The 26,906-nt window shown below is 39.4% G+C and overlaps 2 protein-coding genes across 3 annotated transcripts in view; one reads left to right on the top strand and one right to left on the bottom strand.

Moving 5' to 3' along the window:
* agfg2 (ArfGAP with FG repeats 2) overlaps positions 1-24,351 on the bottom strand; it is a 41,550-nt gene extending 17,199 nt beyond the window's left edge. Inside the window, exon 1 of the mRNA XM_041985062.1 lies at positions 24,276-24,351. Within this exon, the coding sequence (XP_041840996.1) occupies positions 24,276-24,277 (2 nt within the window). The 5' untranslated portion in view covers positions 24,278-24,351. The remainder of the gene's footprint in view (positions 1-24,275) is intronic.
* On the top strand, positions 909-26,494 carry acap1 (ArfGAP with coiled-coil, ankyrin repeat and PH domains 1). 2 transcript variants are annotated; one of them, XR_006010236.1, is made up of 23 exons: positions 909-1,939; positions 7,835-7,892; positions 12,878-12,997; positions 13,416-13,469; positions 13,649-13,707; positions 14,089-14,272; positions 14,540-14,584; positions 14,734-14,829; positions 16,687-16,761; positions 17,085-17,197; positions 17,374-17,425; positions 17,513-17,613; positions 17,841-17,952; positions 18,089-18,300; positions 18,507-18,576; positions 18,756-18,850; positions 21,160-21,353; positions 21,542-21,592; positions 21,816-21,991; positions 22,222-22,331; positions 24,284-24,394; positions 24,473-25,541; positions 25,822-26,494. XR_006010236.1 is itself a non-coding variant. In XM_041985054.1 (23 exons), the coding sequence occupies exons 1-23, from the start codon at positions 1,887-1,889 to the stop codon at positions 25,917-25,919; spliced, it is 2,301 nt and encodes a 766-aa protein (XP_041840988.1). In that variant the 5' UTR covers positions 917-1,886; the 3' UTR covers positions 25,920-26,494. The 2 variants fall into 2 exon arrangements, 1 of the variants encoding a protein (XP_041840988.1); XM_041985054.1 differs by having other exon boundaries at positions 917-1,939; positions 24,473-24,534.
* Positions 26,495-26,906: the final 412 nt, after the last annotated feature.

Here is a 26,906-nt window from a genome sequence, read left to right as displayed (position 1 = left end):
TAATTCAGTATCCTGTCTCTTCTCTGAGCTCTCTCCAATCACTGAGTCAGTCTGATGTTGACTCATGTCTAATCTATTGCTCTTTCATTTCTTTGCCTCCTCTTATAATGCTCTCTTGGGTTTCTTTAAAGAATCAGCCATGATGCGTATCCAAAATGATATCCAGTTGCTGGCATTTGATGTGGTGCTTTATAGCAAAATGCAGCTGTCATGTGACTTTTCAGGCTGGAATAGCTTTTGAAGTGTGGCGTCTCAGCCCTGGGATACTGCAGGGTAACAACGGCTCCAGGAACGTGCATAATGAACTATCAAAGCTAGTTAGAAGCACAGAGGTTTAAAGTCAGACACTTATGTACTGATGCTTTGTGTGGGCGGCGTCGCTCAGTGGTAGAGTGGTCGTCTTGTTGCCTGAGGGTTGCTGGTTTGAGCTCATGCGCAAGACACCTCCTGATTGGTCGTGGTTAGCGCCTTGCATGGCAGCTTCCGCCATCAGTGTGTGAATGGGTGAATGTGATATATATGTAAAGTGCTTTGTATATTATTCCAGGCGCTATATAAATACAGACCATTTATGATAACTGCATTTTTCCAGACAAAAACCAGACAAACAGCTGCTACACCTGCAAAGAAAACAGTCAAAATTTCAAGGACCTGAAGGAGCACATAAAGAAAAACTGTAAAAAAAAAAAAAAAAAAAAAAAAAAGCCATGAACAACAACAAACACAACATTTGTGTGAGTGGGTGGATGGGGGGTGTAGGTGTGTGTACAAAATATTAGGGGTGAGTTGTTGTTGTGAATGTTTGTGCAAATGCAACCTCAACTCCTACAAGTTTCTACTGGTTCGGTCATGTCATCATCTAAGGAAAGGAAGCTTCGTTCACCACTAAAATGTCCCAATCTAATCACATAAAGGCCAATAAGTGCCAATTTGACTGACTATCTTACAACACTGACTTATCATTTTGATTTTATAATACGTTCCAATTCATATTATATATTTTCATTCTTATTGTTTATCCAAAGTTTCCTGGCACATATGGGCTTCCATATTCAGTGGGACAACCTGAAAACTGGTTTTTCTTTTCACCCCAACAAAAACAAAGGCTGCCAGACAAGAATACACACCCTGTCTCTGCACGTGGGAAGCTCACAGCTCTTTGACACAGCAAGTATAGAAACAGAGGAGAAAATTACCTGCTGTTTTCTCTGTAATGTCAGATCTGATCTTATTATTATGGGTCAGTCAGATCTGTATATTAATATGACGCAACGTAGAAGAGTTTGTTCAGAAATAATTTGAGACTTTGCAGTCTAACCTCTCAGTTTAGGAGGTTTTCTATTTCAAGACCATAATTTGCTGTGAGTAAGAAACCCGGAAATAGTGAGACGTGTGATGGAGGGGCTGGACTCATGTGTGAATGTGTGTGTGTGCGTGTTTAGAAAGAGCGAGAGAGAGTCGGCGAGCTTGAGAAGTCTTCATCCGACACATAAAACCTGCCATCTGATTTATTTAACTCCTGTGGGAATATTGATCCGTATTGATCAATAAGGTCACTTCGTTTCTGTGGAAACTTATTCTGCAGCATCATCCTCACGGAGACGCGGGCTACCTCTTTTATTTGAGGGATAAGATGATAATAACGCAACTAAAAACTACGACGTTCATTCATAAGTGGTGACAGCTCGTCTTAAAACACGGATGTATGCGACACACCAGGCGGAGAGAGAAAGAAAGCCGAGCAGGACGATCTTTGGGAGGAATTAAACTTGTTTAACACGAACAATGATCCGGGTTTCCGATGTAAGGCGCTGAAACCAACGACATTTAATTTTGTTTGCAGTGAGGGCTCAGATTTGAACAAATCTTCGCAACCAAACGCAGGGATGACAGTGAAGCTTGACTTTGAGGAGAGTTTGAAGGACTCTCCACGCTTCAGGTAAGAACCTCACCCTCCCTATGTCCCTCATAAAGATGCAGGTGAGACAGTTAATAGCTTTCAACAGCAAACTCATCAATATAATGTATGTTTTGATGCAAAATATTCAAATTAGCGACCAAGAACAGTATTTATTTTTATATGGATTTTCAGTTTGTGTTTTCAGTGATAATCAGGTCAATGAGGTCAAACAGTATTGTGTCACTGTTGGGGTCAGCAAAAGAAATGACGCACTGCATGCAGGCCTGCAGAGCTGTAAACACAGAAATGAGGTCTGATATTTTGTTTTCTGATGTGTCTCTGTAACACAGGAAGTTCACATATTATGAAAAGCTCTCATAGAAAAATTAGAAGAAGTAATAGTGATGGATGGCTTTTCCAGACATTAGTTTCTACTAAATGTAAACCTTATGATTTCACCCATATGGAGAGTTACTTCCTGGCTTTTAAAAGAGCCTAATTTAATACATGACAAGTTCAGAAAGAAACCATGACTGTCTATTACTGCATGGCAGTAGGTAATTCATTTTCTTTCAACTTCAGCATCTAGTGTCATCTAAAGAGAAGTTGCACAAAGCTGGTTTTGCAAGTAACTTAAGAGAGAGGTTGGCAGTATTTGGGTGTGCCCCTCGCAGCTTCTGGCACCATGCCTGAGTCACACTGACTGCTGCCCTCTCCTCCAGCTGATTTATGATGCCCATTTTGAATTTATGAGTCTTGCACAGTGGTGGAAAATTTGAGCTGGCATCCACCACGTTGAGGTCTCATGTCAAGCAGAAAAAGGAAAGATATGATTATGAAACACGTCCAGATAGATAGGCAGGGAGCAAAGAGAGCATAATGAGGTAAAAAAAAAAAAAAAAAGTTGTGACGGCTTTGGGTAACTATTCAGATATGCTACCTCTTGTTGCTAAGTAACAGTGGTAGTGGGAGGGCAGCAGGAAATGAAGCGAGATGTGCTGAGGTGATCAACAGGAGACAGGAAGTGTGTTTTCTGTGGGGAGAACCACGGCGGAAACTCAGCTTCAGCTCTGTCTTAATATGCTCTCTTGCTTTGTGCCTGTCAGGGAGGGAGAAAAGAAAAGGATGTGCCACTCCACTGAAGGAATCTTTCAGTTATTCTCCTCTGTTGCCTCCTCTTTGCTCTTTCTTTCTGTCTCTTCTTCATTGACTTGTCATTTGGTCGTATTTCAAGAGGACATGACCTCAGAGTTTGCTTCAAACCTCCTTGCACTAACAAACACAAACAGCTACTGTCTGTCCAGTCCCTCCTCTCTTCTCTTTTTACTCAGACTCGTCTCTTTTTTTTTTTTTTTTTGTCTCTCTGTACTGTTGGTGGAAGGCAGCGGAAACCACATGCTTGAGCAGAAAGAAAGGGACAGAAAGAGACAAAATGTCACTACAAAAACCTCAAAACTACCCTTGCAAAGGTCTTTAAGAGGCTTCTGTGCGTGCATGGGTTGAATAAGACTTCATACTTACTCTCAAAGACAAAAATTAAACCATAACTATCCCTGACTGGATGCTTTTCTTGACTGTATTGTCCCAAAAGTTCACCCAAATCCAAAGGAATGTATTTCAAATTCTGTTCAAGGTTCCAAAGTGTCTAAATATACCAAACCCATCATGATGCAGTACTATGAAGTGAGTATATAAAGATGTCCCAAGCTTAAAAGGACAGCAGTAATTCACTTAATGTTAGATTGCTGAAATTTCTCTGAATTTAATTAAAACAGGACAATATACAATGATGTTTACAGATGATTTTTTTTCTCTTATTTTCAGCAGGAAATTTAATTTAATACCATTTAATAATAGATGATCAATTTGAAAAATAAATAAAAATTGAGAAAAGGTGCAGGAAAAATGTCTTTTGTGGCATTTTTGACATTTTCATATATTTAACCTCTGTTTTTTGCTTTTCCCTTGTTTAAGGACAGAGAAAAAAAAATGCTTTTCTAAAAAAATAATTTTAGTTGTATATTGATGTGTTGAATTTATTTTTCTAAATTTTGGATTCATTTTAAGATCATTTAATTAATTTAGGATATGATAATATAATATTCTTCCTTTCTAGAATGCGCCGCTAGGTGGCAGCAGCAATTGTAGTAGCTCTGTTTTTAACTCGTGATTTTTTGCAATATAGCCGTCTTTTTTAAGACATCAGCTGTCAATCTGTGTCTGTTCGGGTTGATTTTTCACGCTGGTCAGAGGCTGTGCTATACGGGAGATTTTTCTGAATATTTTTCTGTTTTTGCAAGACTTGTTATTGTGAGTCTCCATGGCAACGAGACTTGTTTACCATCGGGATCAACTGATAAAACTCTCCAAACTCAAGATTATCAGTGAAACAACACTTCAAATCCCAACGGAGTTGAAAAGAAAGAGAAGAGGATGCAGGGCAGGAGCGAGGCAGAGAGAAAAACGGTGGCGATTCAAACCGTTTCTTCCAACGGTTGTTATGGGAAACGTGAGATCGCTAGCTAACAAAATTGATGAACTTCAGGTGCTAACCAGGTCTCTTAAAGAATACAGAGAGTGCAGTATTATGTGCTTCACCGAGACATGGCTGCATGAACACATCCCAGACTGTAATGCGTCTGTACACGGCTTCAGGACGGTCCGTGCAGACCGCAATAAACAACTCAGCGGGAAGCTGAAGGGAGGTGGAATTGCGGTGCTGGTAAACCAGCGCTGGTGTCATCCTGAACATGTCACTGTTAAAGAGAAGATCTGCACAAGAGACATTGAACTGCTAGCTGTGAGTCTCCGCCCGTATTATTTACCCAGAGAGTTCACATGCGTTATTCTGGTAGCGGTATATATATCACCTGGTACCGCTCCAGACGCAGCCTGTGATGTCATTAACTCTGTAGTGGCCAGGCTTCAAACACAACATCCAAACGCATTTGTGGCGATCTCTGGAGATTTTAACAACATCTCCCTCTCTGCAACTCTACCAACTTTCCAACAGTTTGTCAGCTGCTCCACCAGAGAAAACAAAACGTTGGACTTATTTTATGCAAATATTAAAAATGCATACAGCTCCTTTGCCCTGCCACCTTTAGGAAGATCAGACCATAACCTAGTTCTTCTCTCCTCCTCCTACAAGCCCATCGTTCAGCAACAACCAGTCATTAGAAAGGCTATTAGAACCTGGTCTAATGAAGCTGAAGATGCTCTGAGAGGATGCTTCGAGGCTACAGACTGGAACGTCCTATGTGAACCTCATGGAGATGACATCAATGCCTTGACTGAGTGTGTGACAGATTATATTAACTTCTGTGTGGACAGCACCGTTCCAACAAGAACAGTGAGGTGCTTCCCCAATAACAAACCCTGGATCACCAGTGACCTGAAAAAGCTGCTGAACATCAAAAAGAAAGCTTTTAGGGATGGAGACAGGGAGTTATTGAAGTCCACACAAAAACAACTTAAAACACAAATGAAGAAGTGCAAGGAGGACTACAGGAAGAAGTTGGAAAGTAAGCTTCAGAAAAACAATGTGAGGGATGTGTGGTCAGAAATGAAGAAGATCACTGGCTTCGGGATAAAGGAGGATCAGACTGATGGAGGTCTGGACAGAGCGAATGAACTGAACATGTTCTTCAATAGGTTTAGCTCACCTCCTGCTTCAACTCCAACTAGCCACACACCCTCCATGAGCCCACAGCTTTCCTGTCACACCTCCACTCTGTCACCCTGCAGCTCAGTCAAGGACCTGGACACAACCTCATCTCCCTCCACATCAGGACTTCCTGAAACCTCCTCTGCCTCCACCTCCACTCTGTCTGTCTCCTGTAACCAAGTCATGCAACAACTGGTGAAACTGAACCAGAACAAGGCTGCAGGTCCAGATGGTGTCAGTCCCAGAGTTCTCAAGACCTGCTCAAAACAGCTATGTCCGATTCTCCAGCACCTGTTCAACACCAGCCTGAGCCAGAGAAGAATCCCGGTGCTGTGGAAAACATCCTGCCTTGTTCCAGTGCCTAAAAAACCACAACCAGCTGAACCAAAAGACTACAGACCAGTCGCCCTGACATCTCACGTCATGAAAGTCCTGGAGAGACTCTTACTGGCTCACCTCAGCAAGCAGGTGAACACCTTTCAGGACCCATTACAGTTTGCATACCGTAATGGGCTTGGGGTTGAAGATGCCATCATATACCTGCTTCAGAGAGCCCACTCTCATCTGGACCAGTCAGGCAGCACTTTGAGGGTCATGTTCTTTGATTTCTCAAGTGCTTTTAATACGATTCAGCCTGCTCTGCTGTGTGAGAAGCTGCAGAAATTCCAGGTGGATCCCTCCACAACCACCTGGATTTACGACTACCTCACAAACAGACCACAGTTTGTGAGACTGAAAGGTTGTGTGTCTGAGATGGTGGTCAGCTGCACTGGAACACCACAAGGGACTGTACTTTCACCATTTCTATTCACGCTGTACACCTCAGACTTCCAGTACAACTCTGAGTTCTGTCATCTGCAGAAATACTCTGATGACTCAGCAGTTGTTGGGTGTATTAGTGATGGACAAGAAGCAGAGTACAGAGAACTGGTCGGTCAGTTTGTGAAATGGTGCGGTGACAATCATCTCATCTTGAATACCAAGAAAACAAAGGAGATGATTGTTGACTTCAGGAGGAACAAGAACACACATAGAAGTGTTTCCATCATGGGAGAGGAGGTGGAGGTGGTGGAGGAATACAAGTACCTTGGAGTTCAGCTGGACAACAGACTTGAGTGGAAAAGCAACACTGAGTACATTTACAAGAAAGGTCAGAGCAGACTCTACTTCTTAAGGAAGCTGAGATCTTTTAACGTCTGCACCAAAATGTTGCAAATGTTCTACAGGTCTGTTGTTGAAAGTGCAATCAGCTTTGCAGCAATCTGCTGGGGCAGCGGCATCAGAACCAGAGACTTGAAAAGAATTAACAAACTGATCAAGAAAGCCGGTTCTGTGCTTGGAGTAACTCTGGAGCCGCTGGAGTTGATCATCAAAAAAAGAATTCTGTACAAGCTGACGAAGATAATGGAAGATCCTTCACACCCCCTACACAACGCCGTGACGAAACAACAGAGTGTGTTCAGTGGGAGGCTTGTTCAAGTCCGATGCAAGACAGAGAGATACAGAAGATCCTTCCTTCCAGCAGCTATCAGGCTGAAGAACAAAGCCCTTAATTAATTAATGTGATTGTTTAAAAAAAAAAAAAAAAAAAAAAAAAAAAAAAAAAAAAAAAAAAAAAAAAAAAAAAAAAAAAAAAAAAAAAAAAAAAAAAAATTACTACTACTACAATATTGAATTTCCCTTTGGGATTAATAAAGTATTTTTCATTTCATTTCATTTCATTCATTTCATTTCATAAAGATGATAGCACATATCCTTAATCTTTGCTGTAAAATTAGGCCAAAATACAAGCTTCTACCAGTTGTCACTGAACAGGATTCACATACATGAGATATTATTCCTAGTTAAGGTATATAATACTTTATTAAGCCACTTTGTAATCTATAATATCAAACATTCCTTCCTTCTGAGCGGCTGTAGCTCAGAAGGAAGAGCAGTCATCTTCCAACCGGAAGGTTGGTGGATAGATTCCAGGCTTCCCTGGACTACATGACAAAGTGTCCTCAGTCCAGACACTTAACCCCACGTTGCCTCCCGATGTGCCTATCGGGGTATGAGTGGGTGAATGTGACAGGTAGTCTAAAGTGCTTTGAGTGGTCAAGCTGACTGGAAAAGCGCTATATAAGTACAAGTCCATTTACCATTTCCAAACATGTTTTATCAGTAATGCAACAATCTTTTCATATAACCCAGTGACAGCTACAGCTATATATATATATCTATATATCAGGGACAACTATAACTAAATATTTGTGTCTTCCTCTTAGAGCTGCCATTGAAGTCGTCCAAAATGATGTGAGTGAGCTTGAGACTCGATTGGACAAGGTGAGACGCACGCACATGCACCCACACTGCTCTGCTGTACTTTCACACATGTTCCACACAACAAAAGAAAACACACAAACACGTCTCAGATATTGGTGGACACATACTGATTGTTTGTGGAGGCAGTGAAGTGAGAGGCGGGTGTTGGTTTTGAGGGAAAATTTACCTGAATGTAGCAGGAAGTAGCTGCAAGTGCTGCTTCCCCATCATATTGTCCTACTACTTTGTTCTGCTTTAGTGTGACAATCCATTTTCCTGGTTTTGTGCTAATGATCTTATGAGTGACAGTTTCACACCTATTCATCACACAGACATTAGTCACATGCTGTTTCTGTTCCCTGATGAAGAATAAATGGAAATTTTGTGTTTCTATGTTGTTTATGCTTCTGCCGCCCTTTGATTTCAGGATCAAATAATCTCCTAAAGACCACTTTGCATGTAAACTGACAAATTATCATTCTGTTTTCAGCAGCAGGGAAATAAACAGGACTAACTGGATTGAAAAAACGTCTGGTAACTTTTATCTGGCCTGTGTGCCTTCTCATCCTCAGTTTTTCTGCTGTGCAGCTGAACTTAGAGAAAAGAAACATACAGGGAAGAAGTTTTAGTTTGCATGAGATGCTTTTTCACAAGATTACTTTGATGATGTACTACATTTTGTTGTCACTGTTGTCTCAAAGTTCAGCATGATGTCATGCTGTGACATGGCTGATCTACACTAAGATAAAAAAAAAAGTGACTTTTTGATAAAACGTTCTTATCAGTAGCACAGCTTGTGAAATCTATATAAGACACGACCTGCTGTTACAGAAAAGTGCTACCAAAAAGAGGAGAAATAGTAATTGTACTTCCTATTTCTTGAGGGTTTTTTTTTGGCTACCCTGTGGTATGTCTACAAAATCGAGAGTATTTTTTACACTGGCATAAAAACTCCATAAGCAGTTAAAAAGATTCTAATCAGCCTTCAGTACTGCATCAGTTGACCGTTGATGGGAAGACAGGCTTCAAGCGAATAACTCACTTTTCTTCATAGAAACATCTCATATAAAAGACTTAAACTGATAGTGATAACTCACAGACAAAAATGGAAGAGATTAATTATTTTAACATGTTTGCAAAATAGCTGGCATCTCCAAAAACAGTAGAACTGCTGTTTTTGGACTGATGTCTGTGGTTTGTTCATAATTAATAAGGTAGCTCAGTTATCTAAGAATGCTGATGTTATAGGAAACTGTGGTCCAGCACAGCCTGGAATATACAGTATACAGTGTAAGGCCATCCCATGTTATCATAGTTTTTAACTACTTTTGATGTAAATACTATCAATCTAGGGATTAAAGTACCTGAAAGCTCCTGAGAAAATGACACTGCTACCTATACAGAACTGTTCTGCAGTCATAAAGAATGTTAGATTGTCTGATATCTGGAAAATGGTTGTCTTTTTTGGGGGGCACAGAGGGGGGGGGGGGGGGGGGGGGGGGGTAAGTTCATTGCTGAGCTTGACTGATGAATGAAGATGGGCCTACACTATATGCAAGCTGCAATGGAGGGGCATAAACTGAACTGTGGATGCAAACTGAACCAAACAGATCTGCACAAATTATTGATAAATGTATCTAAACCATTGTTTTGCACTGTTAGGTAACATGAGGTCCATACAATACACACCTAAATTAGCTGGAGGCTTTCAGGACAGTAAAACAGGAGGATTTGCAGTATTTGTAATTTTAAGCTATATATTTATCTAAAATCAGAAAATGTTTTTTTAAACTCTTCCACTTATATACAAGCACTTACTGACAGTGCACTTAGTGGAGACTGAGGTCTTCGCTCTTCCTGTAAGTATGTGGAAAATTTTTCAGCGGTTACTCCCACTTAATTCGCTATGTTGTATCATTATCTAACTGGGAAGAATAACAGGTTCAGGATTTCCTTTGTTACATTTTTAAGCACCAAAACTGAATGGGCATGACCTGAAAGCAGTGCATATACACATCTGCTGATATGTAGACTATTCTAACTGCATTTTGACTTGCCATAGCAGGAAAAGCTTATTAGTTATCAGTAATTTTAAAAACAGTTTAAGGGTCCCATATTCTACATTTTTTCAAAAGTTTCATATGGGTGTCAGAGGTCCAACAACATTGTATTCAAAGTGTATTACCTCAAATTCAGCCTTGGTCCTTAATTTTAGCCATTCCAGATGTGGCTCTAGTGAGCTCTAATGAGAATGGGCTGTTTCTGTATCTGAACCTTTAAATGTTCATAAGTGGTGCCTGTCCACTCCCCTGTCTGTGAGAGGATCTGTTTTTTGCTGGGACCTGCTCTGTGACTTTAAAGAGTGGGCTTAGGAGGCTGGGGGGGGCGGGTCAATGACAGTATCCACTACTGGGGGCAGTAGTTATTTCCCTTTGTGAGTTCACAAAGAGAATTAGCTCACACTCACCCTTTCAGCACACATTCACTAAAAAGTGGAACAAGTGAGAGAGGTGACAGAATTTTCTCATTCTTGGGCCTCATACACATGCTATGAGGACACATATGACTGTTAGAAAACCTTTAGAAAGTGAATTTTGCAAAATATGGGACCTTTAATAAAATGTTTTAGCAAGGTATTGCAGTGTCACAATGAGTGTGCTTGAATACCAGGACCCTAAAATGAAATCACAAGGTCATTTATAATCAAACTGGGGATTCATACTGGAGCTTACCGTCAGCAGGCTTACAAAAGCTGTCCAACGAGTTGCACAGCTAACCATACAAGAACAGTTTGTGTCATTTCTGTTATTACTGTAGTTGCCGATGACTGACATTAGAGAATAGTTAATAACAATAGTGCAAAATAAGCAGAGAGAAAACGTCAGTGAAGAAGCAGAAGTTGTAAACTACTATAAACTTAGGCCCTGATCTATTAACGCTTTGCGTGTACTAAAACAGGTGCAGACGGCTTTGCTCCGCTAAAATCGGCCCAAGCTTATCTATCAAAGCCGCAAACATGGAACTGCGTCAGTTATCCTGGCAAAACTGCGCCGCTCTCCACTTTGCGTTTCTGAAGCTACTGCATATGCATTATGGGCGTTCCGGCCAGAAAGTGCACATTAGTGGGAGGAGACTATGCAAATAAATCTGGTTTGCGCAGCAGTGGGATTCATGTAGCCCGCAAATAGTTTGCGGTGTTTATGTTTGCTCTAAAAATAGCGTTTCTGAAAAGCAGGTGCTAATTGGCACAACAGTATACGCGCAATGGCTGCAGTAATAATTTTGAGGAGGAGGCACAGACACCATGAAAGGCGACTAAGATAATGCATTTTTTTCTATTATATTAATATATTTAGAATGCCAGAGAAGAGGATTGTGGAGACGATCCAGCGTTGCAATATTAGAATTGCTGGATAAGTTTAAAGACTTTATCATGCCTGTCTTTTATTATTATTATTATTATTATTATTATTTCTTTATAGCTTTTAAACCTTTATTATTTCTTATTTGTTCCTTGCATGTTTTTATATGTACAATACCTTGGTTCCTAAAGGTTGTTGTTAGTGTGCCTTATAAATAAATTGAACTTGAATATGAAACTATATTGCAGCATTTCTGGTGACATTTAGATTTTTTTCCTCGACTTCCGCAATATTTTTATTTGTCTCCTTTATTTGTCTCAACTTCTATCGGATAAAAGTTAATTTTGCGTTTGCGGTTTCCTTGCTCTCCAGAACCTTACATGACAGAGCAAACAGCGCCGCTAAATCCTCATTTAAATACTGCTGTTTGCTCCGCAAATGATAACAGGAGCAGTCTTAATAGATCAGGCGCTAATCGTAGAAACATAACCAGAGCAAAACTGCGCAGCAAATGTTAAATAGCGCAGCAGTTTTGCCCTCGTCATAACTCAGCCCCTTAGTTTTCTAAAACTAGCCACTACAAGCTACTGATACTGCAACTGGATGAATTTCTCTTTGTAAAGTTTCATAGTTTCATGTAAAGACACATTAACATAATCAGAGAGAGCAACCACACAGAGGAAAGGTCAATATCAGTGGTGTGTGGGTGGACAGCCTTGGTTCTTTGAACTTTGATGTATATTTGACCTTCATAGGCTACCATGTTTTTGGCACAATGAGCTAGCTAGCTTGCTAGCTTACTAGTAGGGAAAGAAATACAGTCTACACCCCTCAAAAGCACAAATCCAGACCACTGTAGCTAAATGTTGGGAAAAATGTCTGAAACTAGCTAAACAAGTCTGATCAGAAGTTCATATGCAAGGTGAGGGTTCACCCCGTTTGTATTTGGGGGATATATTGAGTTTTTGTTAAAAGAGTCCCAAACAGTTGCATGAATGAATTGATAAAAAAAATCCATTTTACAACAGCATTGTTTTCATAACAGTGAAAGCGCATAATGTAGTTTTCAATTCATAAAACCTATTATTAGGTGCATTACTTCTTTAATGGAAAACGCAGCAGAAGAGCCAGATGCTTCTGACAGGTTCTGCTGGAGACCAAATTAAATTAACCCACGTGTACAAATCTGACTCAGAAGATGGTAGATGGAAATATTACTTGAAATATAACTTCATGCGTGAAGTTTTGCACAGTGAATGAGGTGCAGCTTGTTACTTGTGATCAGTTAGGTGTGCAGAAGGCTTTGTGAGGATGTGTGTACCCTATAAATCGTTGTGATCCTGAGACCATTCAGGTAATAGTGGTCTCAGGCAAGAAATTGTGACGATACTGTATGAGGGAGCCCATCGTTGCTTACATAGGCACAGTTTGTCTTTAAAAATCTCTTATTTTCATACAGCATTTTTTAAATTATGTTTTAAAATATTTAAAAATAAGGTCTGGACACACTTGTCCATTAAATTTAATGGGCAAGTGGATTACACTGTGACTTAGTTATGCATAATGATAGCATTTGTCCCCTAAGCTACATCTTTGTAGCGTATTCAGAGCTTTCAAGTTTTGTTCTATATTTGTGTCTTTTAGCTTGTGAAACAATGCCAGGCCATGCTGGATGCAGGCAGAGTCTACTGTCAGACCAGTAAGAGCTTTGTCAATGGCCTCCGAGAGCTGGGTCACCAGTGCTCCAGGGACAAGATGATGGAGGTGAGAGCACTCTGACATGCCAGTCATTTGTTATTTTTACACTCAAGTTATCTCCTATGTTATTCCTGCACTAAAGCCTAAGCCATGGTGGAAGTATGTGATTACTGACATAGTCTGTTTATCAGCAAGATTATACAAAAACTTCCAAACAGATTCTGATGAATCTTTAGTTGCACATCAATATTTTTTTTTAATTTGAAATAATAGGGCATCGGCATATGAGGATGCACTCTCCTGGTATTGAATAAGTATGTCCATTATTACATTAGTTTAGTGCTAAAAAGACAAACCAGTATTGCCTCAATGAACAGAAATTGCACTTTAGAGAAAGATGACGTTTAGAGATGTAAAAAATCAAATTGCTCCTAAGATTTTTTCAAATGTAGAGCCTAATTAATCTAAGCTGTTTGCCCTGCAGGGTTGCTTGGACAGATTTTCTAAAAAACTGTCTGTCATCTTGGAAGCACAGGGGGTAAGTGTGTCTGTCCATCTGTTAAAGCCTGCCTAACTTCTTCATTCCACTCATGACAATTATCAGCTGAAGCATGAGACCACATGAAGCTGTAACGCAGCTTTGAACACACTGTATTTGACTTTTGCCAGCGGTCTGTGCTCACTGCAAGAGATTTGTCTTTGCCTGTGTCCCTGTAGGAAGTGATTGAGATCACACAGAAGTCCGTCAAGACAAAGCTGCAGAACTTCGTGAAGGAGTGAGTGAGCTACTTTGGTAGCCCTCCCTGTTTGTTTAATCTAATCTTCTTGGATTTGGTGCCTCTTTCCCAACATCATCAATGTAATACATGCAATTAGCCAACATCTTCAGACTAAGGCACTCCCTTTCATCTGTCAACCATTTCCTTCCCTTCATACTTTGCCTTAAGTCTGCGCCCATTATGTGGAACGATTTGGTAAATTACATAAAGGTCATAAATAACTGGCTTTTACTTTTGTCCACTTATTTTTGCACAGTAAAACTCAAAAAGGCAAATTATATTAATTAAACCAATTACTTGTCTCAATGTTCTAATTTTACTAATAATAATAGAGAAGACTAAATCACATTTTCCTCTTTCCTTCCCCTCTATCCTCAGAGATGTTCGTCGGTTCAAGGATGTGCGTAAAGAGTTTGAGCGCAGCAGCGAAACCCTGGAAGGGGCTCTGGCCAGGAATGCTCAGGCTCCACGGGGGAAACTGCACGAAGTAGAAGAGGCAAGCAATGCTCTGCTTAATGCACGCAAGGCCTTTCGATCTGAGGCCTTGGACTATGTTCTAGAGGTAAGAAAAGTACTTGGTATAATAAAAAATAATCATATATTTGCAGAAAACTGGCTTATACTAGATTTATGTCAGCTTTAGCAGTCATTGAGCTGCCAGAAATGCTTTGAATAAAATACACTGCAGTACACGTGACTGTAGTTGTAGGTAGGTTTGATTCCAAGCGTCCTGTCTTGTGGTTGTGGCTCCAGCTGGCCAGTATACTTTTATTTTCTTGGTAATGGAAAAGTGTGTGTAACCACAGTTTTTTTCCTCCCTTTGCTTCAGATTAACGTCATTGAGGCCAAGAAGAAGACAGACATTCTGATGGCAGTAAGTTCACGCAAACCTGATCAATGTTTTTAGTAATAAAATTATATATATAAATATAAGTAACTGTGCCATCAACTTTAAAATGTAGGCCTAGACTGTATTACATGTCTCATTAGGCAGTGTTTTTTATCTGTTCTGTTTCCTGTCAGATGTTGTCGCTGATGGAGGCCCAATCACAGTTCTTCCAACAAGGCCACCAGTCTCTATCGGAGTTAGAGGAATATCGACAAAACCTCAATAAAGAGGTAATCATTTCCTTCATTATTTTATATTCTACTATCATGTTCCATTCTATGGACACGTTTTAACCTTACACTACCTGGCAAAAATGTGCCTTTATGATTTAGTCATGGATTTTGTGCACTCCAGTCGTAGCAGCAAGTATCCACATTAGAATATTCTACAAATATACTGCAGAAAAGTCATGCTGCATGACCCAGTTTCAGGTTTAGTCACTTTTAACTCTAGAATACTTGGTTAATCAGCTCAGTTACTTCATGATGAGTTGTTTGTTCTGATGTGCTGAGTTTGGATTGCTCTAAATGTGGTGCTGTCCAGTTTGGTCAAACATCTCAAGTTTGGTCTTTTTCCTTTGGGCATTGCACAGTTTGATGTTAGGAGAACCTGCTGAGACGTCCACTTCAATTATGTTTGTCCTTGGCATTGTGCTAGCACACATCTGAATGCTCCTGACCAGGAAACTGCCAAAATGTGCAAAAAAAAAAGTGCATCTGGATGATTCTCAACCTCTCATGAAAGCAGCGAGGATGTACTTAATTTTTCACACGTTAATTTTTATGTCTTCTGATATAAAATTGTGAGTTTATCAACATTCTTTCCAACTTAATCTAAGAAACAGAAATTTTTTTATTTGTCCCATTGGAGCAAAAGAAAAAGAAAGAAAGAAGGATTAACAGAGGTTTTACAGATTAGTTTGTAAAGAGATACAACAAAATGTTTCTATTCAAAAAAGTAACAGGGTGTTTTAGTTAGAGGTCCCTAAATGTTGTGTGGATAAACTGCATCCAAGCTGGCATCTGTCTGTGAAGCAGTCACAAGATGACATTATGCTTTCATCGTGACAGGAAAAAGTGAGTAACAACAGGAAATATTTCACATGTCTGTGTGTCTCTGTGCATGTGTGTTTGTTCTAGCTCTTTGTCTGCAGAAACTGAAAAAAAACAAACAAAAAAAGCCTTTTTTTTGCACTGTCAACCTTGAGCATCAGCAGAATCACTGCTGAGTGCTTTTCTTAAATGAAAAGAGTTTAAAACAGGAAATAAATTGTGAAAACGCTCACTGACTTAACTAAACCACAGCAAGACTCTTCCTGTTTAAACAGGAAATGATAGGAATGAGAATACGCAGATACAAGAGAAAATGAAGATTAGAAGTAATGCATGAAACAGACTCTCTACAAATGAAAGTGTCTGTGTTGCTCTTGGATTTAGCACCAGATGCACAAAGGAGTTCAACTCTTTCTAATTCCTGTTTCCAGAAAAGCTTGTAGGAAAGATAACCTAGGGGTTGATCTTCTTTGTTACTCCTTCTCAGAACCAAACATGTTAAAGTGGAAAAAAATAAAGGAATGTAGTCCTTGTGTAAAGGACATTCATTACAGACTGGTGAAAAATAAAATAAAGAGTAAAAAATGGACGGTAGTTGTATAAATGAGATTTCTTAGATGCAACCAATGGGGCGATATGATGATAATTGTGATATTGAAAAAACTGAATATCCCCTTCATTTCTTCTTTTTTCTGCTTCCTAATGCAAGTAGATTAATAGACTTTTCTGCTCTTAAGAGTTTCTTCATAGCTCATTAAGAATGGCTAATGAGGTGGGTGAGAGCTGCTCAGAGTTTTGAATTTTCATTTATTACTGCTGTGTCTTTGGACAAGGCACTACATATGTGCTGATCCCACAGTCAACTAAATAAAAAGCCCTAAATAAGTAAAAACAAAACCTAACAGAATTTGAGCTTTTTAGATGTTCATTGCTTGCATCTTGAAGAAATTAAATGAATGAAAATGCATTATGACAGTGGAATACTATAAATCAGTGTTTGTTTCTAAAGATTAATGCATGTCTCTGTCCTGACAGCACACACAGTTTGTCCTAGATGCTGCCAGAGAGAAGAGGGACATGGAGCAAAAACATGCAGAGATCAAGAAAAAGGTGAGGATTGAGAAAATGTGCCATTTAAATGGACAAACCACAGATTTTTCTCATTGAAGGTTGTGTTGGTGTTGCATTCACTGTGAGGCATTGTGGGTAATGTAGGTTTCATGTTTTAAAAAGAATAAAACTGCATCTCTGGTTCTGCTCACTGGCAGATTCACCATGACAATCTGGGGAAGTTTTCCAATAAACACTTTGACTTTACAAACTTATCCCTTTCAATCATAGTAAATAATATATAAATCTACTATATAACCGAAAAACGCCCACACAGCAATTTCAATGACACCGAGTGACTTGTATCTCTTTTACATATTCAGGACATGTCCTTCGATGACTCCATTATGGATTTTAATGCTGATGCAGCTAATGGGATTGCAATGGAGGGTTACCTCTATAAAAGGGCCAGCAACGCTTTCAAGACCTGGAGCAGGTACAGGTTTTACCACCAAATACCAAAGAATAGTTGCTCTTTATTTTATCCTTTCATATGTTTTACACATAGTTTCTAAGATGTGAGCTGTTAATGTTAACAAGTTGCCTTCTGATGTTTCAAATGGCTGAACCCTAGACTCCATGATCATCCTCTGTGTTCTTTCTCTGCCTCAGACGTTGGTTTTCAATACAGAAAAATCAGCTGGTGTATCAGAAGAAGTTCAAGGTAAATTTTAAATCTCAAGGTTTAGAAGAAAGAGCTTTGTGAAAACACGTCTCAACTGCATGTTTTTACTGTCTACGTCTCCTTCAGGACCTGCCCACAGTTGTGGTGGAGGACTTGCGTCTCTGCACAGTCAAGCCCAGCTCTGAAAATGAGAGGCGATTTCTCTTTGAAGTGGTGTCCCCATCTAAGTGAGTTTGTGTGGGCGCAAAGCTTTATGCAGTCATTGCGTATGTGTGTCTGAGCCATGCTTGTGGATTTTCATCAGGGTTAAGAGTGTGGATTAACGTGTCCTGCAAGCTGGTGTAGCGGATGTGTGTGTTGCGTTTGAGAATTAATCAGTAGCTGTTTCCCATTTCTTGTGTCACGTACTGAGAAATTAAATGGTCACAGTGTTTATATGTGTGTGTTTGCACAGGTGCTGTTTGTTGCAAGCGGACTCAGAACGGCAGCAGCAAGCATGGATCAGTGCTGTCCAGAACAGCATCGCTTCAGCCTTTCAGGAGCACAGAGAGGATGCACATAGCCCTGTGAGGAAACACACATACACAAACAGAAAAGAAAAAGAAACTTTATCTAAAATATCTGTATTTTTAGTGGAAGTTCAATCTGAGATTCTGAGGAAATTTTCTTTGTTTCTTAATTCCTGTGTGTTTGTGTTATCAGAGGCAACGCTGCAGCTCTGTGTCAGCCAACAGTATACTGGGAGGAGGGGTCGGAGGAGCCACAGATCAAGAAAATAAGGTTTGCAAGGCACTGGAGGAGGTTCAGGCAATCCCAGGGAACCGGCAGTGCTGCGATTGTGGAGAGCCCGGTCCTGATTGGGCCTCAATCAACCTGGGCATCACACTGTGCATCGTCTGCTCTGGAATACACAGGTAAATGTTCTGTCCCATTAACATTTTAAATTATACGTTAAAACTACGTTTAAACTCTGATAAAGGCCAGAAAGTCCTCATTTTTCAAAAACATCCTCATGATGATGGTCTTAAACTTCAGCTGGTCCCCATTAAAATACATGGACAAGTACACACACTCATTTGGCTTTAGTCATGTGTAATGTAATGATTTTCTTCTCTAACAGGAGCCTGGGAGTTCATTTCTCCAAAGTACGCTCCCTCACTCTTGACTCCTGGGAGCCAGAGCTCATTAAGGTAATTTAACCATTTAACAGTCGCTACACAAACCTCATTATGGCCTTTTCTATGTTAACAAAATCGTCCTGTGAGAATAATGACTAAGTAAAAAATTATGTAAAGCTTCCAATAACTAATCTTTCCCCAAAAAGTACTGAAAAAATTCACTTTGTACCTCTTTCTTTGCTGTTCTCAAGCTGATGTGTGAGCTGGGAAACACAGTAATCAATAGGATCTACGAGGCTCGGATTGATGAGATCACCATTAAGAAGCCCCACCCCTCCAGTCCCAGGTACAGAACAGACCATATATTCCAATGTATGGACATTAAAGGGGAATCTACTGATCTTACCCAGATTATATGACATCAACGATCCTATGTAGAAACCTATGAGCTTTTTGTAAGTGGAGACAATAACCAGGTATTTCCACAAAAGAGCCCAAGGGGATGCACTTGAAAAAAACTGGTTGTAAAAACTGAAATTTCTTTACCTCTGGCTATAGTAACTATTCACCCTGTATGAAGGTGCTGCATATTTTCATGAACTACAATAGCAGATTCTTAATATTATAAACTGTTGTAAAGCAAAATCAACTAAATTTAATGTGTGTGTTTGATCATTGCTAAGAAATTTACATAATATAAAATTTAAATGGTTTGAAGGCTTCTGGCTGTTAGAGTGTTAAATCTTTGTCTTTGTGATTTAGCTGCGATTCCCCTTTTTAATGAATCAGTGTATCTCAAATTTGCATTCTCAAATAATTATAATATATATATCTATATTTTCACTAACACAACCTGTCAGACCAGTCTGAATTCCTGGTTTATTTATTTAGTCATTAAAATTCAACTGTCTTAAGGCTAAAAAGCTGCATGTTTTTCAGTTCCTGTGTTTTGGTGATACATCTTAGTGCTGTACAGTACTGTCTACTGCTACTTGTCTTTAAATTTTCCAAAGATTTGGGCTTTCAGTAGTTCTACAGTCTTTCTGAATTTCTTTAAATGTTTTTCTATTTTCTATTAGCTGCTTTTTCAGTCTTTTTCTTACCATTCTAGGCCCCTTTGTTTAGTTGCATCCATGAAAAATGTCAAAGATAAAAGTTTGACAGACATAAAATAGTATTTTTGCACCATCAAGTTGATTCCCAAAGAGCTATTAGTTGAAGCCTTGGCATATCTTAGTACAGTGTTCAGTGAGAAAACTGAGCAAAAGCAGCAAAAGAAGAAGCAAACCTAAAAAAAAAAAAAATCTGATGAGCTGTATCTGAAAATGTTGTCCTTAGAAATCAGAAACCATTTTATAAGAAGAAAACTGAAAAAAAAGCCAGATTTTACAAGAATTGGACAGAAAATCAGCGGCAATAGAGGGATCATCTTTTGAATAAAAATAGATAGCCAACATCTGAAGAGGAGCTTTTAAATGTCCATTAAAAGAGAACTAGACCACTTATAGAAATAAGAAAGTTTTTCTGATAGATTCGGGCTCTGTTGAAAAATAAAGATTGATTAAAGTGTTTGGTGAAGGTATATTTTTCATAATGCTAATCTTTCCTACAACGACTTGTGAAACTTGGGGCTCTCCAGAACAGAAAACTTGATAAATCCTTAGTTATGAAAGCTGATTTTATTAACTTTTTCTGAGTTAAAAGTCAAATTTAACACCATCTTGTTACTTTATTTTTTTTCTTATTCATAATTCTGTCTTTTCCAATAAGTTTATTAAATAACAGAGTGTATCCCAGTGTTAATTATTACTAGTCCACCACAGGGGTTCAGTTAATGATTGCTATAATTTTGTGTTGGGAAATGTCCACACCTCTGCTGGCTTCGTCTATCAGATAAAACAACGACAAAAAAACAATGTGTGCCCTTTTATTCATAAAGATTTAAGCTATTTGCTTTAGTGTACAACATCGCCGTTCAGGCAGCTGCAAACCATGAAAACGCAGTCCTCCACATTTCCTCTTCTGCTGTCACGTTTTTGGTGTGCGTGCATGTTCACATTATAATCTGACGGTTACTGTACCACTACTCTGAGTGAGCTGATTCTCTACAGCTCTTCACAAAACAACACAAAAACAAATAAAAACACAAGTTTAGATCCATTGTTCAGTGAAAGTCTTGTAAAGGTTTCCCCTGTTAAGATCTGTGTGGCTCACCAAATCGCTGCTGTCTACTTCTTTTAGACTGATTCGACTTCCTTGTTTGTGTTCTGTGTTTAGTTGCAACAGACAGGAAGTGTGCAGGTAAATCATGCAGATGATTGATATTTCCGGAAACTTGTAAGGCTGCTTGCCTTGTGCAGTCTTCTTTCTTTCCCCTTCTTTTTACACACAGGCTGATAAATCAATATCTTCTTATCTGATTAAATTGGCTCCTTATATTGAAAAGTTAACCATTTTTAGTTTGTCATTCAGTTAAATTAAGGAACTTTTGATTCTTAAATGAGTCTGATCTTTACTTAAGTTATTACTTAATTTACAAACTTGTTAGAAATAATGGCCCTCGTTACAGAGATGGATGTTTTGAAGACAAATTCAACACTACCCAATAATAAGCATTTCCCTCTTCTCCCCTATTATTTTGTATTTTCTCCTCAGAGGAGACAAGGAGTCATGGATTCGATCGAAATACGTTGAAAAGAAATTCATCCAAAAACTGCCAGAAGCCGGCAGGAACCCTCCGCTGAGGCGATCCAGTGCCAAGAGAAACAGAGCGACCACACAGGATCGAACCACAGAGCGACCGGCGATCAAACCTAAACCAAACCGAGCCACGCTGCCTCGTGTCACAGGTAAAATAGGAATCAGGATGTTTCTGCCTTCTCCACTTCTAGTTCCTCGCTTATTTGTTCCTGCTGGTGTTAACAATAGAAACATTCCTAAACATGGTGATCCAGCAAAATTACTTGAAGTACTTTGAGGCCATTGTGGCAGACAGGAGGATCAACCAGTTATCATAAATCTCTGTCTTCCTTCACAGGGTTAAGCCCCAAAGATATTGTCCAAATAAACAATACAGGCTTTCACAAAGGTAAGACAAAGCACATACACATACCACATACACACACACACACACACCGATGCATCATCTGACTTGACTAAAACAAACATGTACTTTCATTTGAACTTTCAAAGCTTTTAAAAGTACCACATGACAGATTAAAACAGGCCTCTTTGGCTGTGATGTTCCCAGAAATTATAATAAAAAAAACAAAAAAACATTAGTATGTACTGTTTCTCCACCCCCCCTTTAGATGTGGAGGAGGAAGAGGAGGATCTTAGCGGTCTTCATCCTGGGGCCCTACTGTATCGCTCCGCAGCTCTGCAGAATTTCCCCGTCATGGCCGACGCTCTGGCCCACGGAGCTGATGTCAACTGGGTCAACTTGGCCGAAGACTCGAGCACACCCCTGATACAAGCTGTCTCTGTGGTGAGGGGAGCGTGCACTGACCATCCCAACATAACAAGATGAATCCTGCTGAACCTTTGGCTCAAACGCATTTTAAATCAAAAATATCTCTAAAATGACAAGAAATTTTTAAGAAGAAATTTATTAAACTTAACCTCATAACTGGTGTCATATCATAAAACTTCATAAAAAGCATCATGACAGCTGTTCGGACAAGGCGGTAATAAGAAACTCGATTCTGTTGCACGCAGAACGCCCTGGCAGCCTGCGAGTTCCTGCTGCAGAACGGCGCCAACGTCAACCAGGCAGACAGCAACGGGAGAAGGCCACTGCACCATGCCACCATTCTCGGTCACACAGGGTACAGAAAACACACCCCTCACACACTCACCATCATGCATGCATACTTCCTGTTTCGGGGTTGCTTTCATGGAGATCAAATCAGTTATCTTCTACAGAAAACCTAACCCATTAACTAGTCTAGACTCTGCCTCAAGTCTAGAGCTGTAAGTAAACTGGAAATGATTAATTACTGTTGTTTATGCTTAATGTTCTACAGTTTTGCAGCAACATCAACACCGACCATAGCAGTGAAATGTGCATTTTCCTTTACAATAACAAACGGAGGAAGAGACGTGTGCTTTGAAGTGATAATTGTAGCTTCTAATGTGTTGAGCCTCTAACTGGTCTAACGAAGCCGCTCTGCTTTTAACCTGATTAAATCACCATAGTGACTAATGGTATGCTGAACTTTTCAGGAGGGAGTTACTTTCAAAGGGTAACATTAAATAATCTGTTTTGCCTAAGAAGGTTTCTTACTGAGTGAAATGACCCAGAAGTATCTGAGTGAAAAAGAGCTGAGCAAATTCTCTTCATGCCACAGAGAGGAGTTTGGATGCTTTCATTATTATCTCCTTTAGCAAAGGATATACTGGACCATCCTTTAAGAAAGAAAGGAGACAACTTTCAAAGTGACTCTTGATCATTTTCCCACAGTTGCAGTAGCTGCAGTTCATCTAGATAAATACAAAAGCTGGAGGGTAAGCGGTCCGAAAATATCTTTCCCTTTTATGGATTTTCTGGTCTGAATATCCAGCCTTATTACAATAATGTGATAAATGTATCATAGTTGTGGACATTTTGTGAACAGGCACTGCAGAGCTGCATCACAGCTTAGTGTAGGTGTGGTGGGATATTTATTGAAGCATTGTTGTCTTTTCCTAAGTCCTTACAAATTTCCCAACCCTCTTTCCTAATCTAATGAGGTTTCACAAGGTAGAAATAGACTTTAGGAGGTCATTTTACTCACTACTTATACTTTTTTTACTTTAATAATACCAGTGAAGCTGCACAATTACATTACTAAAACAGGAACCTGCATGTCCTTAGTTATGATGTGGAAACACATAAATATGTTTGTATGTTTTGCACCACTGATACTGCTGCTGACAGATTGAAAAACATTTTTAGAGATAATTACCACCAAAGTATCCGATTAATTTAATTTTGGCACATTAAAAAAAATCTTCTTCAGACATTAAGAAAAAATTTAGGAACTTTTAAATGTGATCAACTTTTCCCCACTTGGCTGTTATTGCACATTATACGTGGCTGGGAGGTTTTCACTTCAGAGTTCAGTATGCCGATGTTAGTAACTTTTCGGGAATCTGGAAGTGTGTGTTTTTATTGAGCTTTGACATTTTCTGGAGGACAACAGTTTAAACAGGTGGTAGACAGGGTAAGATGAGTCCGTTGCAATGTTATTAGTCATGTACAGGCAACAAGAGGTGAAGGTATCATTTGGAGTTGGTGGCTGCTGTTTGATTCTGTTTTTTCTAGTTTTTTTAATATCCCCATGCAGAGCTGCCACTGTACTACACCAGGCAGCTAATGCAAGGAAAGCCTGGCTGTGTAAATTTTTAAATATACGCCTTTGCTCCGTTTCATCAACACAGAATCTGAATATTAAACAAAACAAAACAACATAATCAAAAAGACCAAGATTTTTCTTTTGGCTAGTTTTTACCTGGTTTGGTATAAAAATGAACAAGCCCATTATGGAAAATTCAGGAATAACAGGAGGAGCGCCCTGAAATCCTGTTAATTTTCTGTCAAATCAAATTAGGAAAATGAGTCTGATAATAAATTTAAAACTGACAGAGTTTGAGGCATCACAAGCTTATGATGTTTTAAGCATTTATTGCAGGATGAGTCAAATATTTGAGGTACTATAATAAATATTGATTTTCAGTCGATAAATCTTGCTGAACTTGCAGTTTTACAGACTGCTACTTTGTCTACTTACATTCCCAGGTTGGTTTGTCTCTTCTTGAAGCGAGGCGCTGACTACAACGCCCTTGACAAGAACCAAAAAGACCCCATAACCATTGCCGTGGAGAATGCAAATGCTGACATCGTCACTTTGTAAGTGTTTAAGTTAAGAGAAAAATTACATGAACTAGAGAAGAAAAACTCTTCTTCTCACATCCTCCTGTCTTTCAGGTTGCGGATTGCCAAAATGAATAAAGAGATGCGGGAGATGGACGGAGCGTTCGGCCAATCAGGTCATTCAGAGGGGCAGGGATCTGGGGGGTCACTGAGTGGGACAGGAGTTGGGCTGGCCAACACCAGAAAGAGTCTGCAGGCTATAAAGAACCATATAAGTGGTTGGGCTTTGGGGGGGTTACATGACTAGCAGGACTAAGATAACATCTCAAGACAAGGACCACCAGTTATCAGATAAAAAAAGAAGAAAAAGAATCCAGTTCTTGTTAATCAAGAAGTTAGAACACCGGGTATGATGAGTTTAGAGGCTGGAACGCAGGCGAAACAAACTTATTGATGGCTGATAAAAAAATAACCCTTCAACAAAGAAAGTCAACATGCACTTTGTGCTGTACAGGCACAGCATCCTGCACTTTGAAACCTACAAGCTACTCAAATACAATGTCACTAGAGGTCAACATGTGAGTGCTGTCAATCTGTTATTGGGCTTTGTCAGGCCTGTTTATAGTATATTTTGGATATTTTTATATCCAGTGTGCACACTGCTTTGACACGATCAGATGTTATATATCTTTTTATGTAGCAGGTTGTCATTCCAGTTTTGTAAGCTAAACTTAGTGGCTTTTGTTCAACCACTATTCTGTGAATAGTGAGCCAGTTTGAGCTTTCTCATTCTTCTATATGATGTGTTTTTATTTATAAGAATTTCATACCAGGTCCTAAAGATCTGTAGTCGTCAATCTTAAGGTCAACAGTGGGTTTTGTATTATTTTTTCATTTGGCTTTGTTCTTTTTTAAGCTGCAGAGTCCATTCTTTCATGATTGATCTGGGTGTTGTTAACTCTCTTTGACTCTAGTATCTGATGGGAGCTTTTTCAGTCATGAAGGAATGGAAGCATGGTGTGTTTGTCTGCTTGAAAAAAACTGCTGGTCAGTATTTGACATGCTGTGCTTTTTCATTGTTTGTCTTTGTTGTGTGCACTCGTGTGCCTTTGCCCTTTGCCCACTGAGATGTCCATCTGGCTTCAACTGCTTGTGCAGTGTGCCACCTACAGCAAATTAAGAGGTAAAGTGCATGTGCATGCCATGTGAGTGTTTATTTGTTCAGCCGCATGCTTCATGCTTGCATGTGTTGACTTATAACTCTTAGTGTGTTCAGGAAATATTTGCCATCACGGTTTAAAGAATTCTGTCTGAAAAGTTGGTAGCTTTTTCAAAAACAGCTGCATCTAAGAGAAATAGGAGATGTGCTGAAACGCAGGGCAGACTCTGTAATTTTGACATAGAATATTCTGTGAATCTTCCAGATTTGTGGCTCATGTCCTCTTTTTTTTGGTGTTTTCCAGGTGACGAAACCTACCATGACATTTTCAGAGACTTTTCACATATGGCTTCAAACAACCCAGAGAAGCTCAAACGCCGCAGTGCAGATCCCAAAAGTTAACCAGCTGCTGCCTCCACCCCATCTGCACCCATCTGTGCACATTTTACCACTTCAGCCTCATGTATTATTACACACATACAGAAAATATTCAGCTCTCAGGCATGCAAGCACACACATTTCCCCCCTGGCTACTTGCCACGTGTTCAGTCGCAGCTCAGCTGGTGCTGACTTCAGAGGGGATAAACGCTCCAAACAGTGAATTCTTTGTGTGGGAACGTCAGCGCAGAACAATTGTGTCCAAGTGGAAACGCTGGAACCACTTTATGAGTACAGCATGAGGTGTCTTAATGTCTCAGGGGGAAACACCATCACTCTGCCAACAGTTGCTAATTAAAACCAGTGAACCTGTTTTTTTCTTTTTAACTGAAAAAGGTTTCATGTTCTGCTTTTTTCTGACATTTTACATGAAAATACAGCAAAGAAATTTGTTGCAATTTGATGCAAAAAGCTCCAATATCTTATCAAAATGCAATGTTTTGGGATTTTGAGATGACAATGTTTATGTATATTTTATCTACAATTTGAAAGGTACTTAAAGCTTGAGTTAAGATCAAATAAACCACAGAACAAACTTATATTAAAGTGTGTTAATCGTTCATTTCAACTTGTATTGATAGAATAAGGCAGTAATTACAAGTCTCTTTTTATTTTAAATTAGTGTACAGGAGATAGTTTTTCTGTTAAATCCCCAGAAGAGGGCGCCATCGTTTTGTGCTGCAGCTTTTGGGCCAAAAAGTAGAAATGGTGGTATAACAAAATACATGCCTCCTATAGGGACTATCAAGACATCCAAAACAAAACACACTGTCCTGCTATAATTTAATAACACTATGCAGTTAGTTTGACAGTAATGAAGGATATATCAACTTAAGATTGTTAAACAGATACTTAATCCCTGTTAAGTATTAACCAAATGCCCCTTGCACTGCAGCAACCCAGCAGTCAGTGTAGCAGTGTCCAGCAGGTCACAGTGACCCTGTTCTTGAA

Source organism: Melanotaenia boesemani, chromosome 5 (genome assembly GCF_017639745.1).
Source record: "Melanotaenia boesemani isolate fMelBoe1 chromosome 5, fMelBoe1.pri, whole genome shotgun sequence".
NCBI classification, from domain to species: domain Eukaryota; kingdom Metazoa; phylum Chordata; class Actinopteri; order Atheriniformes; family Melanotaeniidae; genus Melanotaenia; species Melanotaenia boesemani.
Note: the sequence above shows the minus strand (reverse complement) of the source record. Positions and strands in the feature narration are given on the sequence as shown.

Bases quoted from the DNA above. Each gene is read 5' to 3' on its own strand.
- acap1 (XM_041985054.1), top strand. From the start codon at position 1,887: ATGACAGTGAAGCTTGACTTTGAGGAGAGTTTGAAGGACTCTCCACGC. The intron at 14,273-14,539 runs GTAAGAAAAGTA...CCTTTGCTTCAG, and splicing joins CCTTGGACTATGTTCTAGAG to ATTAACGTCATTGAGGCCAA. The intron at 18,301-18,506 runs GTAAATGTTCTG...CTTCTCTAACAG, and splicing joins GTCTGCTCTGGAATACACAG to GAGCCTGGGAGTTCATTTCT.